The sequence below is a fragment of the Oncorhynchus clarkii genome, chromosome 27, assembly GCF_045791955.1.
Source record: "Oncorhynchus clarkii lewisi isolate Uvic-CL-2024 chromosome 27, UVic_Ocla_1.0, whole genome shotgun sequence".
In the NCBI taxonomy this organism is placed as follows: domain Eukaryota; kingdom Metazoa; phylum Chordata; class Actinopteri; order Salmoniformes; family Salmonidae; genus Oncorhynchus; species Oncorhynchus clarkii.
The window spans coordinates 4,569,339-4,585,893 of record NC_092173.1 but is presented as its reverse complement, the minus strand read 5'-3'; the positions used below and the strand labels follow the sequence as shown (position 1 = coordinate 4,585,893).

The window sequence follows — 16,555 nt, the reverse complement described above, 5'->3', positions numbered from 1 at the left end:
GAGTCACCCAGTAAAATACTACTTGAGTAAAAGTCTAAAAGTATTTGGTTTGAAATATACTTAAGTATCAAAAGTATACTACAACAATTGGATACCAATAAATTGGGAAAAAAAGTATCAAAAGTAAATGTAATTGCTAAAATATACTTAAGTATCAAAAGTAAAAATAAAATTATAAATCATTTCAAATTCTTAATATTAAGCAAATCTTTTTCATTTACAGATAGCCAGGGTCACACTCCAACACACAGACATCATTTACAAATTAAGCATTTGTGTTTTGTGAGTCCGTGAGTCTACCAGATCAGAGGCAGTAGGGATGGCCAGGGATGTTCTCTTGTGTGAATGTCACCATTTTCATGTCCTGCTAAGCATTCAAAATGTGATGAGTACTTTTGGGTGTTAAGGGAAAATGTATGGAGTAAAAAGTACATAACTTTCTTTAGGAATGTAATAAAGTAAAAGTTGTCAAAAATATAAATAGTAAAGTACAGATACCACAAAAAACTACTTAAGTAGTACTTGAAAGTATTTTTTACTTAAGTACTTTACACCACTGCATAGATGGACCTATTCCTTACACAATACAATCTCACTAATCTCTCTGAGGGATTTTCTAAGTGTCTGGTCTTTTTCCAGGTTTTAAAGCCTTACTTAAGTGCCTGTCGGGGAGGTTCTGCAGCCGAGAGCTGATCGGAATCATGGGGCCCTCTGGGGCCGGCAAGTCCACTCTGATGAACATCCTGGCTGGCTACAGGTGAGAGGGCTGTTATCATTCTTTTGCATAGTTTTTTGTTTTAAAGGAGATTGGAACACCAGTCTACCATACATATATATTTGTATGTTTTATTCAGATATATCAGAACACGAGAGGGAGATAGGTGTAACAGGGTAAAGGGTTGAGGCAGGAATTTAATCCTGGTCTCTAGGGGTCCTACATGTGCATATGAGCGGGTAACGTTACCGCTCAGCAACGACTCTGCACTGCTTTTGCATAGCTTACACTACCTGCAAGCACTTATTTTTGCTTATTCAAGTATTCATCCCCATTTTCAACGAACACCTCTTGTCTGACTTCAATTTCCCCAAAAGTCTTCCCGCTCTGTTTCATTCCACTGTGATTGGAATGTTAACCCATTGTCTTTGTTTACAAACGTCTGCCTGCACACATAACATTATTATTGTAAAAACTGGAAGCATCTAAAGTAACTGTGAGGAAGGTCTAGTACCTATTATTAGGTTTTCACAGTACCCAAAACCATTTAGGGGTGTTTTAAACAATTGTGGGATGTGTTTTGACCATGGGAAAAGAGCCACAGATAATGTGGGTTTGATGGAAATGAACCCATGTGTGTTTATTATCAATCATCATGTCACTGCACCAGGAGTAGTCAAATTAATACATTTGTATTCGTCCATTCTCCACTCCTGTGTCTCCTCCTTAGGGAAACAGGCATGAAAGGGAAGATCTTGGTGAATGAGAAACCCAGAGATCTCCGCACGTTTCGTAAGATGTCCTGTTATATCATGCAGGATGACATGCTGCTGCTGCACCTCACTGTCCGGGAAGCCATGATGGTGAGAGCACAGAGTCGTGTTCATTAGGGCACACAGTTGAAAAGATTTTTAAATGTGTTGCACCTTAAAACAAAAAAATTATTATTGGACAAATCTCCCTGTTTCAGTCAGTTTTCTTCTGTTTGGTGCCTAATGACCATGACCCAGACACATGTTCTTATTGGGAGAATAGGTTGTATGTTTGTGGTTTGTTATTATGCAGAAATGATGGACTAATGTGAGGTGTAGATAACTGTTGCCATCCACTTGATGTACTGCAGGGTGAATAGTGGATATCGTACATTTTCGGTGGATATCGTACATTTTCATGGCTAAAACTTAGCTAAATTACTGTATTCTATGGATTTGATGTTGTTTCAGGTTTCGGCCAACTTGAAGCTCAGTGAAACTATGGAAGTGAAAAAGGAACTGGTGAGTTGGACAGAAATGAACAACTTGCAGATGTGTGAAATTATACATACAGTGGGGAGAACAAGTATTTGATACACTGCCGATTTTGCAGGTTCTCCTACTTACAAAGTATGTAGAGGTCTGTAATTTTTATCATAGGTACATTTCAACTGTGAGAGACGGAATCTAAAACAAAAATCCAGAACATCACATTGTATGATTTTTAAGTAATTAATTTGCATTTTTCTTTAAGAAGCCCTCCTGTTCTCCACTCATTACCTGTATTAACTGCACCTGTTTGAACTCGTTACCTGTATAAAAGACACCTGTCCACACACTCAGTCAAACAGACTCCAACCTCTCCACAATGGCCAAGACCAGAGAGCTGTGTAAGGACATCAGGGATAAATTGTAGACTTGCACAAGGCTGGGATGGGCTACAGGACAATAGGCAAGCAGCTTGGTGAGAAGGCAACAACTGTTGGCGCAATTATTATAAAATCGAAGAAGTTCAAGATGACGGTCAATCACCCTCGGTCTGGGGCTCCATGCAAGATCTCACCTCGTGGGGCATCAATGATCATGAGGAAGGTGAGGGATCAGCCCAGAACTACACGGCAGGACCTGGTCAATGACCTGAAGAGAGCTGGGACCACAGTCTCAAAGAAAACCATTAGTAACACTCTACGCCGTCATGGATTAAAATCCTGCAGCGCACGCAAGGTCCCCCTGCTCAAGCCAGCGCATGTCCAGGCCCGTCTGAAGTTTGTCAATGACCATCTGGATGATCCAGAGGAGGAATGGGAGAAGGTCATGTGGTCTGATGAGACAAAAATAGAGCTTTTTGGTCTAAACTCCACTTGCCGTGTTTGGAGGAAGAAGAAGGATGAGTACAACCCCAATAACACCATCCCAACCGTGAAGCATGGAGGTGGAAACATCATTCTTTGGGGATGCTTTTCTACAAAGGGGACAGGACGACTGCACCGTATTGAGGGGAGGATGGATGGGACCATGTATCGCGAGATCTTGGCCAACAACCTCCTTCCCTCAGTAAGAGCATTGAAGATGGGTCGTGGCTGGGTCTTCCAGCATGACAACGACCCGAAACACACAGCCAGGGCAACTAAGGAGTGGCTCCGTAAGAAGCATCTCAAGGTCCTGGAGTGGCCTAGCCAGTCCCCAGACCTGAACCCAATAGAAAATCTTTGGAGGGAGCTGAAAGTCCGTATTGTCCAGCGACAGCCCCGAAACCTGAAGGATCTGGAGAAGGTCTGTATTGAGGAGTGGGCCAAAATCCCTGCTGCAGTGTGTGCAAACCTGGTAAAGAACTACAGGAAATGTATGATCTCTGTAATTGCAAACAGGTTTCTGTACCAAATATTAAGTTCTGCTTTTCTGATGTATCAAATACTTATGTCATGCAATAAAATGCAAATGAATTACTTAAAAATCATACAATGTGATTTTCTGGATTTTTGTTTTAGATTCTGTCTCTCACAGTTGAAGTGTACCTATGATAAAAATTAGACCTCTACATGCTTTGTAAGTAGGAAAACCTGCAAAATCAGCAGTGTATCAAATACTTGTTCTCCCCACTGTACGACTGTAATTTGTGTTTACCTACTAATGGTAGACTGTGTGTGTGTGTGTGTGTGTGTGTGTGTAGGTGAATGAGATTCTGACTGCTCTAGGGCTCCAGGAGTGTGCTCACACTCGCACCAGCTCCCTATCTGGGGGGCAGTGTAAACGGCTGGCAATCGCCCTTGAGCTAGTCAACAATCCCCCAGTCATGTTCTTTGATGAGCCAACCAGGTAAGAGGCTCACTATGTCACCATGTCCCATAATTGATGGATCAGGTGGACAAGATAAGCCCTTGTACATTCTTGTTGTTGGTGTAGTGTGGCAGTGTTACTTGATCTAAGGCCTGGAGGAAAAACTCCTGGTTCTACTTGTAACGTATGCGCTTGGAGTCAGGAAGCAGGTGCAGAAGTACATTTTAATGATAAGAGAAGGGAGATAAACAAAACAGGAGAAGGGTACTGAACGTGAACAAAACCAGCACTGCCTAATGACTGAGGCTACTGAGGGCTAAATAAAGGGAGAGTAATCAAGACGATGATGGGGTCCAGGTGTGCGTAATGATGGCGCCAGGACCGCTGGTTAGTAGACCGGCGATGTCGAGCGATGGAGAGGGGCAGCGGGAGTAGTTATGACACTACTGATGATGTAACATGACCTCCACCTCCACCACAGATGAAATCTCCCTTTCCCCTCAGAATATGTGAAATGTAGCCATGCACTGAAAGTGCCTTTCTATCTGCCCCATCAGGGATTAATAAAGTTGTCTGGAATTGAATTAAATTGAATTATTTAGCCATCAGTAGCCTGAGTTTTGGGGCCGGAGTAAATTGGACATATAACCCCGTAGTGTTATACTGTACATTCCATATTCATTTGAAATAGAGGTTGTTTGTCAACTACCGTAATCCTGCTGGTTCTGCTTCCTTAACTCTCTCCCTGTCTATGTCTGTTGTGTCCAGTGGACTGGACAGTGCCTCCTGTTACCAAGTGGTTTCTCTTATGAAATCTCTAGCCCTGGGGGGACGCACCATCATCTGCACCATCCACCAGCCCAGCGCCAAACTCTTTGAGATGTTTGATAAGGTACAAACAGGCCTCTCTCTGTCCACTTCCATCAAATGATTAGACAACACATGAACACTGAGAGACCATACAGAGCTGTGGCAGTTGTCCCCTGGTTGTAGGGAGGAGTATTTCCTAACCCTGTAACCTGACCAGACCACAACATTTCCAGGCCCCCCTAGTTGTATAAAAGCCCTGCATTTTTTTCTGGTAGGGTCACGTGTCACGACTTTCTGGGAGGGTCACGACCTCTCCTTGTTCGGGCGGCGGTCGGTGTCGCCGGTCTTCTAGCCATCATCGATCCACTTCATTTTCCTTTTGTTTTGTCTTGTCTTCCCACACACCTGGTCTCAATTCCCTCATTACATGTTGTGTATTTAACCCTCTGTTCCCCCCATGTCTTTGTGCGGAATTGTTTATTGCAAGTGCATATGCACGTTTTCTCTGGTGCGCGACGGGTTTTGTACCCATTTGTTTGTTTTGGTTTCCGATGGTTTTATGAATAAAACTGCTCCGTTGATTACCCAGTTTTGCTCTCCTGCGCCTGACTTACATCACGTGATCAGGAAAAACCCAGGTCCCCACTCACGGTCCAGCTGTGTCTTTCTCTCCACCTGATGTGTTGTCTCGTCCTTCCACAGCTGTACATCCTGAGTCAGGGCCAGTGCATATACAAAGGCACCGTCCCATACCTCATCCCCTATCTGAAGAACCTGGGGCTCCACTGCCCCACCTACCACAACCCGGCAGATTTCAGTGAGTTCAATGAACAGAGCAGAACAGAGCACACACACTTAATATCCGTTAAATATCTTTATCTTTTGCCCCACATTGCAGACCTCTGCCGGGTTGCGTTAATACCCTCTTCATAATGCCTTAAAAATACAGTTATATTGCCCTACTAGCTATGCATAATGTGTTTTCGTAACAGGGTATTCATAGAAAGTGTTAACAGGATTTTCTCTGTCCCAGTCATCGAAGTGGCATCGGGGGAGTATGGAGACTGGAATCCTGTTCTGTTTGAGGCGGCCCAGGGTGGAATGTGTGCCATTGAGGAGAAGGAGAAGTCATGTGACAAAAATGACACATCCGCTGTTTGTCCAACAAAGTGCCTCAAGGTGAGTACTAATGCTACATACAACTGAGAATCGCTAAGGAATAAAGCCCCGTTCACTGACACGCATGCGCACGCCCACTCGCGCGCACTCTGTTTTGACTTGACATGCCCCCTGTCTGCCTCTTTTCACAGGACTCAGGAGCCATTGAGAGCCATTCATTTGCTACAAGCACTTGGACACAGTTTTGCATTCTCTTCAATAGAACGTTGATGACAATATGTCGAGACCAGGTATGTGAGTAGAGTTACAAGGCGTTCCTCGGGTAGCTGGGTCGTTAACAGGTAGCAATAGCACGCATGTATACATCAACTTTTTTGGGCTAGTCTTAAGCCAAGCCATGGATTAGTGGACAAGTCACTTTTTAAGTGAGATCCTCCATTGAGCATGCTTATAAACCCGCCCCATACATCCATCAGTGACATGAGGATGAGTGAATTGTATAAGAGAGGGGGGCATGCATGCCGTGAGTCATTGTGAGCGTTTCTGTTTCAGGTGTTGACACACCTAAGGCTGATGTCACACATCTCTATAGGAGTACTGATCGGCTTGCTCTACTTGAACATTGGCAACGACGCCAGCAAGGTCTTCAACAACACCGGCTTCCTCTTCTTCTCCATGCTCTTCCTCATGTTCGGAGCTCTGATGCCCACCGTGCTCACATGTGAGTTGACCGAATTGTGAGGGGGACTTGTTCGTTCACCAGGAGGAACTTTGCAGTCAATGGTTTCGTCCTTAAATGGCACCCTATTCCCTGGTCAAAAGTAGTGCACTAAATAGAGAATAGAATATAATAAAGCCATTTGGGATGCAACCAAAGTTTTCTGTCTCTGTAAGTCTTTTCACAATGCATGTTCTTAGCCTAGGCCCGAGGGATATCGTTAACCCTGGGTTTAAACAAGCTAGCTTACTCTGAAGGGTCACATAAGCATTTGTTAACTCTGCTAGGCTAACTAAAACCAATGTCAATTCACCTTGATTTATTTAGTCAGCGTAGTCCATTGGATAGTCCATTCAGCAACAAACGTCATTGTTTCCCAGGGACCCCCTAGGATCCATGACATTGGTAAGTATGTTAAAGAAGGCAGGCTGTTTTAATTCTTGTTTGCCATTTCGTAATGTCTGACCTGCAGTTCCTCTGGAGATGTCAATTTTCCTGAGGGAACATCTAAACTACTGGTACAGCCTGAAGGCTTACTATCTGGCTAAGACTATGGCTGACATTCCATTCCAGGTGAGTTGGTCATCCAAACAAAGCAGGCACACAGCAAAATGTGTGTGTGCGTGCAAGTGGGAAAGAGAAAGTGTGTGCGTTTGTGTCTCAGAGAACCCCAACAGCATAATACAACATAGATACAGCAGTGCCACCCAGTGTTTATGTACAGTACGGCCCGCTCTTCCCCAGGTCCTCTGCCCAGTCATGTACTGCAGTATAGTGTACTGGATGACAGATCAGCCTCCGGAGGCCACCCGCTTCCTGCTCTTCCTGGCCCTGTCCATCTGCACGGCCCTGGTAGCCCAGTCACTAGGGCTCCTGGTTGGTGCTGCCTCCACCAACCTCCAGGTAGGTGTACCTGCTGGAACTAACTAAATGCTAACTAATGCTAATGTTTCACCATCTAGCTAATTTTCTTAACACTTTGCACTGACACATGTAGCCTTCATGGGTATGTGTCTCCTAGTCTGTACTACCCTAGCGCAACCTCTGCATGAACAACCAGATCTACTTTTGTCCAGGAGCACCATTTAAATGTCTTGTCACTTGCAACGTGTGCAGACCATTAGCCCCTCTACCTGTCTGTCTTTCCACAGGTGGCCACTTTTGTCGGCCCCGTCACTGCCATTCCTGTTCTTCTCTTCTCGGGCTTCTTTGTCAACTTTGACACCATTCCCAAGTACCTGCAATGGAGCTCCTATGTGTCCTATGTCAGGTATGTCCCACTCGTGCTGTAGCCGGGTCTAGTGGTAACCCTGCTGACCTTGAACTACACATAACATGATCACTAGCGGTGGAGGTTTGACCCCCAGAGTCCAACGCTTTACGTCTTCTACAGTGGGAAGGAAAAGTATGTGAACCCTTTTGGAATTACCTGGATTTCTGCATAAATTGGTCATCATCAAATTTGATCTGATCATCGTCTAAGTCACAACAATAGACAAACACAGTTTGTTTAAACTAATAACACACAAAGAATTATAATTTTTCATGTCTTTATTGAACACACCGTGTAAAAATCCACAGTGCAGGGTGGGAAAAGTATGTGAACCCTTGGATTTAATAACAGGTTGACCCTCCTTTGGCAGCAATAACCTCAAACAAACGTTTTCTATAGTTGCAGATCAGACCTGCATAATGGTCAGGAGGAATTTTGGACCATTCCTCTTTACAAAACTGTTTCAGTTCCACAATATTCTTGGGATGTCTGGTGTGAACCGCTCTCTTGAGGTCGTGCCACAGCATCTCAATCGGGTTGAGGTCAGGACTTCTGTCTAATGGGTTGGTGTCCTGTTGCATTATCTACCTTCTGTTTAGCTTCAATTGGCAGACAGATAGCCTTACATTCTCTTGCCTTACATTCTCTGTCTTGATAAACTTGGGAATTAATTTTTCCGTCAATGATAGCAAGCTGAGGCAGCAAAGCAGTCCCAAACCATGATGCTCCCTCCACCATAGTTTACAGAGGAGGTTTTGATGTTGGTGTGTTGTGCCTTTTTTTTCTCCACACATAGTGTTGTGTTTTCCTTCCAAACAACACAACTTTAGTTTCATCTGTCAACAGAATATTTTTAGCGCTGTGGAACATCCAGGTGCTCTTTTGCGAACTTCAGACGTGCAGCAATGTTTTTTTTGGACAGCAGTGGCTTCTTCCATGGTGTCCTCCCATGAATACCATTATTGTTTAGTGTTTTACGTATTGTAGACTCATCAACAGAGATGTTAGCATCTTCCAGAAATGTCTGTAAGTTTTTAACTGACACTCTACGATTCTTCTTAACCTTTGAGAATTCTGCGCTGTGCTCTTGCAGTCATCTTTGCAGGACAGCCACTCCTAGGGAGAGTAGCAACAGTGCTGAACTTTCTCCGTTTATAGACAATTTGTCTTACTGTGGACTGATGAACATCAAGGCCTTTAGAGATACTTTTCTAACCCTTTCCAGCTTTATATACTGTAAGTCAAACAAATCTTAATCTTAGGTCTTCTGAGATCTATTTTGTTCAAGGCATGGTTCACATCAGGCAATGCCTCTTGTGAATAGCAAACTCAAATTGTGTGAATGCTTTTTTTTTTATAGGGCAAGGCAGCTCTAACCAACATCTCCAATCTCATCATTGATTGGACTCCTGGTTAGCTGACTTATTAGCCTAGGGGGTTCACATGCTTTTCCCAACCTAAACTGTGAATGTTTAAATTATGTATTCAATATAGAAAAGAAAAATACAATAATTTGTGTGTTATTAGTTTAATCACACTATGTTTGTCTATTGTTGTGATTTAGATGAAGATCAGATCAAATGTTATGTCAAATTTATGCAGATATCCATGTAATGCCTAAGGGTTCACATACTTTTTCTTGCCACTGTACCTATGTGTCTCCACTACTCACTTCATGCCTGCTTATCTCAATAAAATATGAAAAGAGAGAGGGGGTAAAATGTCGCAATGCACAGGAACACTGTGGTTGTTTCCATCTTTGCATTGAATTGACCTGTAAATAATAACAATGCAGGTACCTGTCATCTGGTTTAATCTAGATTTTAGACCAATTAGTCTGTGTTGCCTCCCAGGTACGGCTTTGAGGGGGTGATCCTGTCCATATACGGGATGAACCGTACCTATCTGTATTGTCCGGGGAAAGTGTGTAAATTCCAGAAGCCTGAGGAGGTCCTCCAACTGTTGGACGTGGAGGACGCCAAGCTCTACATGGACTTCATCGTTCTGGGGATCTTCTTCGTGATTCTCCGATTTGCCACCTACCTAGTGCTGCGCTACAAGGTCAAGTCAGAGCGATAGGTCTCACCCTCAAGGCCCCCACCCTGTTCTGTGCAAAGCTATTGTACTGTACCACGTGGGTCCAACATCCAGTTTATATATCAATACCATAAATTGCTGCTTGGAAAAACTGGAATATATCACTTTTCTCTGTTGAAGTCATGATGGGACCAGAGAAGAGACATCGAACAAACATAAATGTTTTACCTCAGCAAGTAGGACTCCAAACATCTACAAGCATCTCTTATGTACAGTAGGGTAGTACTGATGAGGGCACACAGACTATTCAAAGGACTGACCTGCAGGAACAACCAAAAACAGAGAATGTTTACACATCATTTAGCCTTGGCATAGCCAGAGGACATTCTACTGTTGCACTGGAGTGTGTCTGGTTTTAAAGACAGAATGAATCAGTATTGTAGTCAAGTGTTGATTAAATTTCCTCAACTGAACGGAACTATTCACTTTTCTTCCGACTATCTTTCACTCTCATCTACGGTTTAGTTACAGTTTTGAGAACTAGAAAAATAAATATGACTTATTTTACCTGATAACAATGTATGAAAAACAAATCTGTACATTATTAGGCTATTCACTTGTTTTTATACTGTCTGAAAAATGTACCTTTCTCTAAAATGGATGATTCTCCTAATTATTTAGTTTTTGGTTTCTCTAATCAACTCTAATCAATTAACTGTTCACGTCCTACATGATGTACTGTATGTATGCAGCATTGTCAAGTTTAGTTTGGGTAATAGATTAAAGAGGTAATATTATCCTCAAACATAGTCCTAAACCTGTCTCCACTGCCACAGTAATGTATATATTTATAGTATAACCAGAGATGCAACATTCAAACTTTACTTCTACCTAACAATGGATGACTTTAAAGGCCCAGTGCAGTCAAAACCGTTACTTCCTGTGTTTTATATATAATTCCACACTATGAGGTTGGAATAATACTGTGAAATTGTGAAAATGATGATAGTCCTCTTAGTGTAAGAGCTGTTTGGGGGGGAAAAAACATTTGAAATTTCAGCCAGTTTTGGTGGGATGGAGTTTTGGCCTGCCTGGGGAAATCACCAGGCCGTAAATTAGTTAATGGACCAATAAGAAAGAGAGTTCCAAACCTTCCTGCCAATAACAGCTAGTTTTCTGTTTTCCCCTCCCCACTCAGATCACTCCAAGACATTCCTAGCAAAATTCTTACTTGACAAATTGCTCTTTGGTAAAAAATAATCCCAGTAAAAGGTACTTAATTGTTACCCAGAAATGATTTGATATTGAGATAAAAATGAGAGTATTTGACCTTTAATAATATAATGCCTGTTTTATATAAACCTTCATTACAGTCTAGTCATCCATGGCTAACTGCCACCTTTCGCACAAGCATTCACTGTCTCAGTTCGTAGGACTTGCTTGATATTCTTATGAGTGTGTGTGAGTTGCATATTTGACCGTTGTTGGAATTGGGATACCCTGCTTTCAGGAAAACAAGCCAAGAGAATGAGTTACAGTAGGCTATGTTGCAAAATTTAGTTGGATTCTGAATTTTCAGTTACAATAAACTGTGACATTCCTCAAATATTTTAATTATCTCACATATTTTGACCTCTTACACCCCACCAGCCGTCCCTATGTTGAAAGCCTATGCTATATGACAAACTTGATCATTTCTCTCAATTCCACTGTACAGCATCGCAAATGGCTGGTATTTCAATAAAGACTTTAGATTTTACTCACTTATAATGATTGTGTTGCAATGTGTTTGTCATGCATCATGGGGAATATATAGCCAAGATCTCAACTCCAAGAATTTAAGCACCGACTCTTTCAAGTCGCTAGCAGTCGATACATCAAAAATTTAAATTCTTAAACCCTCACCGTGTGCCTATGTTTGTTTTCTGTTGTTGAATGCCTTTTTTTGTTTGTTAAGACCCATGCTTTCTAATGAAACGTTAGTCAAAATACAATCATTGATAGTTTCCTTGATGAGATTCAATTGGCACATGAGCATTCGCACTGAGTTGCCATCTTAGAGCAACACAGCAATGAAGCACTCTCTGCGGGGACGGAAGAAAGCAGATGTTTCCGGTTTTCAACCTAACTTCCGTTTCCCCTGAAAAACATATGTTGGGACTCTGCTCAGGTGCCTTTAAAAAAATCTATATATATATTTTATTTTTGCATTTTCCAATTAAGAACATTCAAAATAAAAATGAGAAGAAATTAGACAGCAATATAATAAAGTGAAAATAACCTTACAAGACAACAGACAATAATGTAAATGCAATAAAAAAAAATACAGTATATAGTATATAAAAAAAACTACAATAATAAAAAATGAATGAGACATTGGATCACATGGTCACATGGTAGGCTACATATTATACATTAAGTGTGAAACATTACGTGAGGATTATATAGAGATGCAATCAATGTGATGTGAGGGGAGATTCTCCATATAATCAATAAAAGGTTGCCAAATTCTGTAAAATGTCTTTAACTTATTCCTCAAGCAGTAAGTGATTTTCTCCAGTGGGATGCAACTATTAACTTCCGACAGCCACACTGCAACTGGCAGGGGGAATCCGATTTCCATTTCAAGGCAATACATTTCTTAGCAATCGCTAGCAATATTTCTGTTAGCTTTATAGTATGGCTTTGCCTAAGATTGGAATTAGTAAAGTTACCCAGTAGACAGACCTACAGGTTTAAAGGGAATGCAGCCCCATGAACTGAGCATATGGTATCGCTTACCCCTTGCCAGAAACTTTGTAGTTTTGAACACTGCCAAGTGGAATGTTCCTTCATCTGAGCCACATCTAAAACATAGGGAGGAGATGTCAGGGTTGAACTTGTGCAATCTAGAAGGGGTGATATAATGCTGATGGAAGAAATTAAACTGGATCATAGTCCCTTATCAAGATTAATACCCAGATATTTTCCCCATCTAAGTCAGGGTTTATCTAGCTCAGGCAGTGGTAGTCCTGACATAAGAGCATCGTAAACACAGGAAATGGTCTTGAACAGCGGTTGGTCTGCATGGAGTTGTTCAATAGGTGACATCTTAGGTAGGTTCCATTGTCCCTTGAGATTCATCCTAATAAAACTTTGTAGTTGTTAGACAAATGGTACTGTTTCAGCTGTTGAAAGACATGAGAATCCCCTCCTCATAACAATGTTCCAGAAGAGTGATACCCTTATCAAACCATGCTCTAAAGTGACTATTCTGGAAAAACATAGGAATCAATCTATTGTTCCATAGAGGGGTTTTTAGAAATCCCTCTTGTCTGAACAGCTTGTGCAGTCTGCACCATGCCAGGACAGAATGTATAATTAAAGGGCTGTCTGTGGTAGTTTTATCTAGATTTCGGGTCCCATTTGTAAAACAATTCTAACCCAGTGTCCTCATGTATCTCAAACTTTTCAATGTTCAACAATAAGGGATAAGGACCATTATCAAACCTCTGAGCCAGAAATCTAGACTGTGCAGCCCAGTAATACATTCTGAAATTGGGGAGGTTTAAGCCCCCTTTTATTTTTTAGTTTATTTCACCTTTATTTAACCAGGTAGGCTAGCTGAGAACAAGTTCTCATTTACAACTACGACCTGGCCAAGATAAGGCAAAGCTGTTTGACACATACAACAACACAGAGTTACACATGGAATAAACACACATACAGTCGATAATACAGTAGAACAAGTCTATATACAGTGTGTGCAAATAAATAGGCCATGGTGGCGAAGTAATTACAATATAGCAATTAAACACTGGAATGGTAGATGTGCAGAAGATGAACGTTTAAGTAGAGATACTGGGGTACAAAGGAGCAAGATAAATAAATACAGTATGGGGATGAGGTAGTTTGATGGGCTATTTACAGAGGGGCTATGTACAGGTGCAGTGATCTGCGAGCTGCTCTGACAGCTTAAAGCTAGTGAGGGAGAGGTGAGTCTCCAGCTTCCGTAATTTTTGCAGTTCGTTCCAGTCATTGGCAGCAAAGGACTGGAAGGAAAGGCGGCCAAAGGAAGAATTGGCTTTAGGGGTGACCAGTGAGATATACCTGCTGGAGTGCGTGCTATGGGTGGGTGCTGCTATGGTGACCAGTGAGCTGCGATAAGGCGGAGCTTTACCTAGCAAGGACTTGTAGATGACCTGGAGCCCGTGGGTTTGGTGGCGAGTGTGAAGCGAGGGCCAGCCAACGAGAGCGTACAGGTCGCAGTGGTGGGTAGTATATGGGGCTTTGGTGACAAAACGGATGGCACTGTTTCTTGAGTAGAGTGTTGGAGGCTATTTTGTAAATTACATCGCCGAAGTCGAGGATCGGTAGGATGGTCGGTATGTTTGGCAGCATGAGTGAAGGATGCTTTGTTGCGAAATAGGAAGCCGATTTTAGATGCTTAATTTGAGTCTGGAAGGAGAGTTTACAGTCTAACCAGACACCTAGGTATTTGTAGTTGTCCACATATTCTAAGTCAGAACCGTCCAGAGTAGTGATGCTGGATGGGCGGGCAGGTACAGGCAGCGATCGGTTGAATAGCATGCATTTAGTTTTACTTGCATTTAAGAGCAATTGGAGGCCACCAAAGGAGAGTTGTATGACATTGAAGCTCGTCTGGAGGTTAGTTAACACAGTGTCCAAAGAAGGGCCAGAGGTATACAGAATGGTGTCATCTGCGTAGATGTGGATCAGAGAATCACCAGCAGCAAGAGCGACATCATTGATGTATACAGAGAAGAGAGTCGGCCCGAGAATTGAACCCTGTGGCACCCCCATAGAGACGGTCAGAGGTCCGAACAACAGGCCCTCCGATTTGACACACTGAACTCTATCAGAGAAGTAGTTGGCGAACCAGGCGAGGCAATAATTTGAGATTTTTGCCGACTCAACAGTGGTGATTGACAGAGTCAAAAGCCTTGTGCAGGTCAATGAATACAGCTGAACAGTAATTGTATCACAATTCCAGTGGGACAGAAGTTTACATACACTAAATTGACTGTGCCTTTAAACAGCTTGGAAAATTCCAGAAATGTCAAGGCTTTAGAAGCTTCTGATAGGCTAATTGACATAATTTGAATCAATTGGAGGTGTACCTGTGAATGTATTTCAAGGCCTACCTTCAAACTCAGTGCCTCTATAATTGACATCATGGGAAAATCAAAAGAAATCAGCCAAGACCTCATAAAAACAATTGTAGACCTCCACAAGTCTGGTTCATCCCTGGGAGCAATTTCCAAACGCCTGAAGGTTTGAAAATAAAAGACAGCCGCACACTCTTTCTTGATCTTCTGATCTTGTGTGAAGATAATGTTCTATACACTGATCTTTACAGGAAACCTACTGATCGTAACAGTTTGTTGAGGGCTGATAGTTGTCACCCACTTCCCTTGAAAAATAGTTTGCCCTACAGCCAATTCTGTCGAATCAAAAGAATTAGCAAAAAACAGTCAGATTTTGACAGAAATATGGCTGAGACGCAAAGAAAGTTTAAGGAGAGGGGCTACAAGAATGATCCGATTAATATTGCCATTGAGAAAATTCAAAACAAAACGAGACATGGCCTTTTTCAAGGTCAGTCTCGCAAAAAAAGACGCATTCTTGTGTTCTAACTACCCGCTATTCAAAGCGTTCTGAACAAATTAAGGGAATCGTTCACAAACATTGGCACATTCTAAAATCCGATGATAGTCTCGGTAATGTGGTCATATTCTCGCACGTCTATTTGCGCCCCCTACTGGATTTAAATTACAAGTGTAATGGCTGTGCTCAATGCAATGGCACTTATAAATGTAGATCCTTCAAACACCCACAAACAGGGAAATCGATCCCAATAAAAGGTGTTATCACGTGCTCCACTAAGGCAGTTATTTATCTTATAACTTGTCCTTGTGGTAAAAATGATGTGGGTAAAACAAAGCGCGAATTAAAAGTACGTATCTCAGAGCATCGTAGTACCATTAGGTGCAAAAACTTGACTTACCCAGTTGCGGCCCACTTTTTGGAGGCAGGCCACTCGATTTAGTGTCTGCGTTATATTGGCATCGAACATGTCACACTCCCTAAGAGAGGTGGGTGACCTTGATAATTTATTGTTAAAATGAGAGGCTGTCTGGATCTTTAACTTAAAGACCCTTGCTCCCATCGGTCTCAACGTAGACTTAGATCTGAAGCCATTCTTGTGATTATTGTTACTTTGCCATTGTAATTGTTTGTAAGCTTGTGTAGTCTAAAATGAATCTATGATCGTATGCTATCCAATTGTTGTTTGTATGCTGTTCTTTGAATGCCATTTTAATATTTGAGAATTAACCAATGATATTAGGCCACTCTTGGCCATGATTACAGACACCTGTGTCTTTTGACACTATATAAATGAGTTATTCCGCAGTGTTTGTGATTCTACCCCGATGAAGACAGCTTGGCTGTCAAGACGTTGGTAATTACATTTTTGCATCTGAGCTCCTAGAGTGTGCTGCTCTCTTTTATTTTCAAGTTTTCTACTCCGCTAGCCAGCACCTCGCCTAAATAGGTGTGTGTTTATTTTTCTTCCAAATGCCTGAAGGTACCATGTTCAACTGTACAAACAATAGTACGCAAGTATAAACACCATGGGACCACGCAGACGTCATACCGCTCAGGAAGGAGACACGTTCTGTCTCCTAGACATGAACGTACTTTGGTGCGAAAAGTGCAAATCAATTCCAGAACAACAGCAAAGGACCTTATGAAGATGCTGGAGGAAACAGGTACAAAAGTATCTATATCCACAGTAAAATGAGTCCTATATCAACATAACCTGAAAGGCCACTCAGCAAAGAAGAAGTCAC

At 42.1% G+C, this 16,555-nt stretch overlaps 1 protein-coding gene across 1 annotated transcript in view; it reads left to right on the top strand.

Moving 5' to 3' along the window:
- Positions 1-9,776, top strand: part of LOC139385941 (ATP-binding cassette subfamily G member 4-like) — a 29,644-nt gene extending 19,868 nt beyond the window's left edge. The window contains exons 4-16 of the mRNA XM_071131244.1: positions 640-757; positions 1,446-1,578; positions 1,939-1,989; positions 3,638-3,783; positions 4,513-4,636; positions 5,257-5,371; positions 5,588-5,733; positions 5,865-5,963; positions 6,226-6,394; positions 6,864-6,964; positions 7,136-7,294; positions 7,543-7,661; positions 9,518-9,776. Of these exons, the coding sequence (XP_070987345.1) occupies positions 640-757; positions 1,446-1,578; positions 1,939-1,989; positions 3,638-3,783; positions 4,513-4,636; positions 5,257-5,371; positions 5,588-5,733; positions 5,865-5,963; positions 6,226-6,394; positions 6,864-6,964; positions 7,136-7,294; positions 7,543-7,661; positions 9,518-9,743 (1,706 nt within the window). The 3' untranslated portion in view covers positions 9,744-9,776. The remainder of the gene's footprint in view (positions 1-639; positions 758-1,445; positions 1,579-1,938; positions 1,990-3,637; positions 3,784-4,512; positions 4,637-5,256; positions 5,372-5,587; positions 5,734-5,864; positions 5,964-6,225; positions 6,395-6,863; positions 6,965-7,135; positions 7,295-7,542; positions 7,662-9,517) is intronic.
- Positions 9,777-16,555: the final 6,779 nt, after the last annotated feature.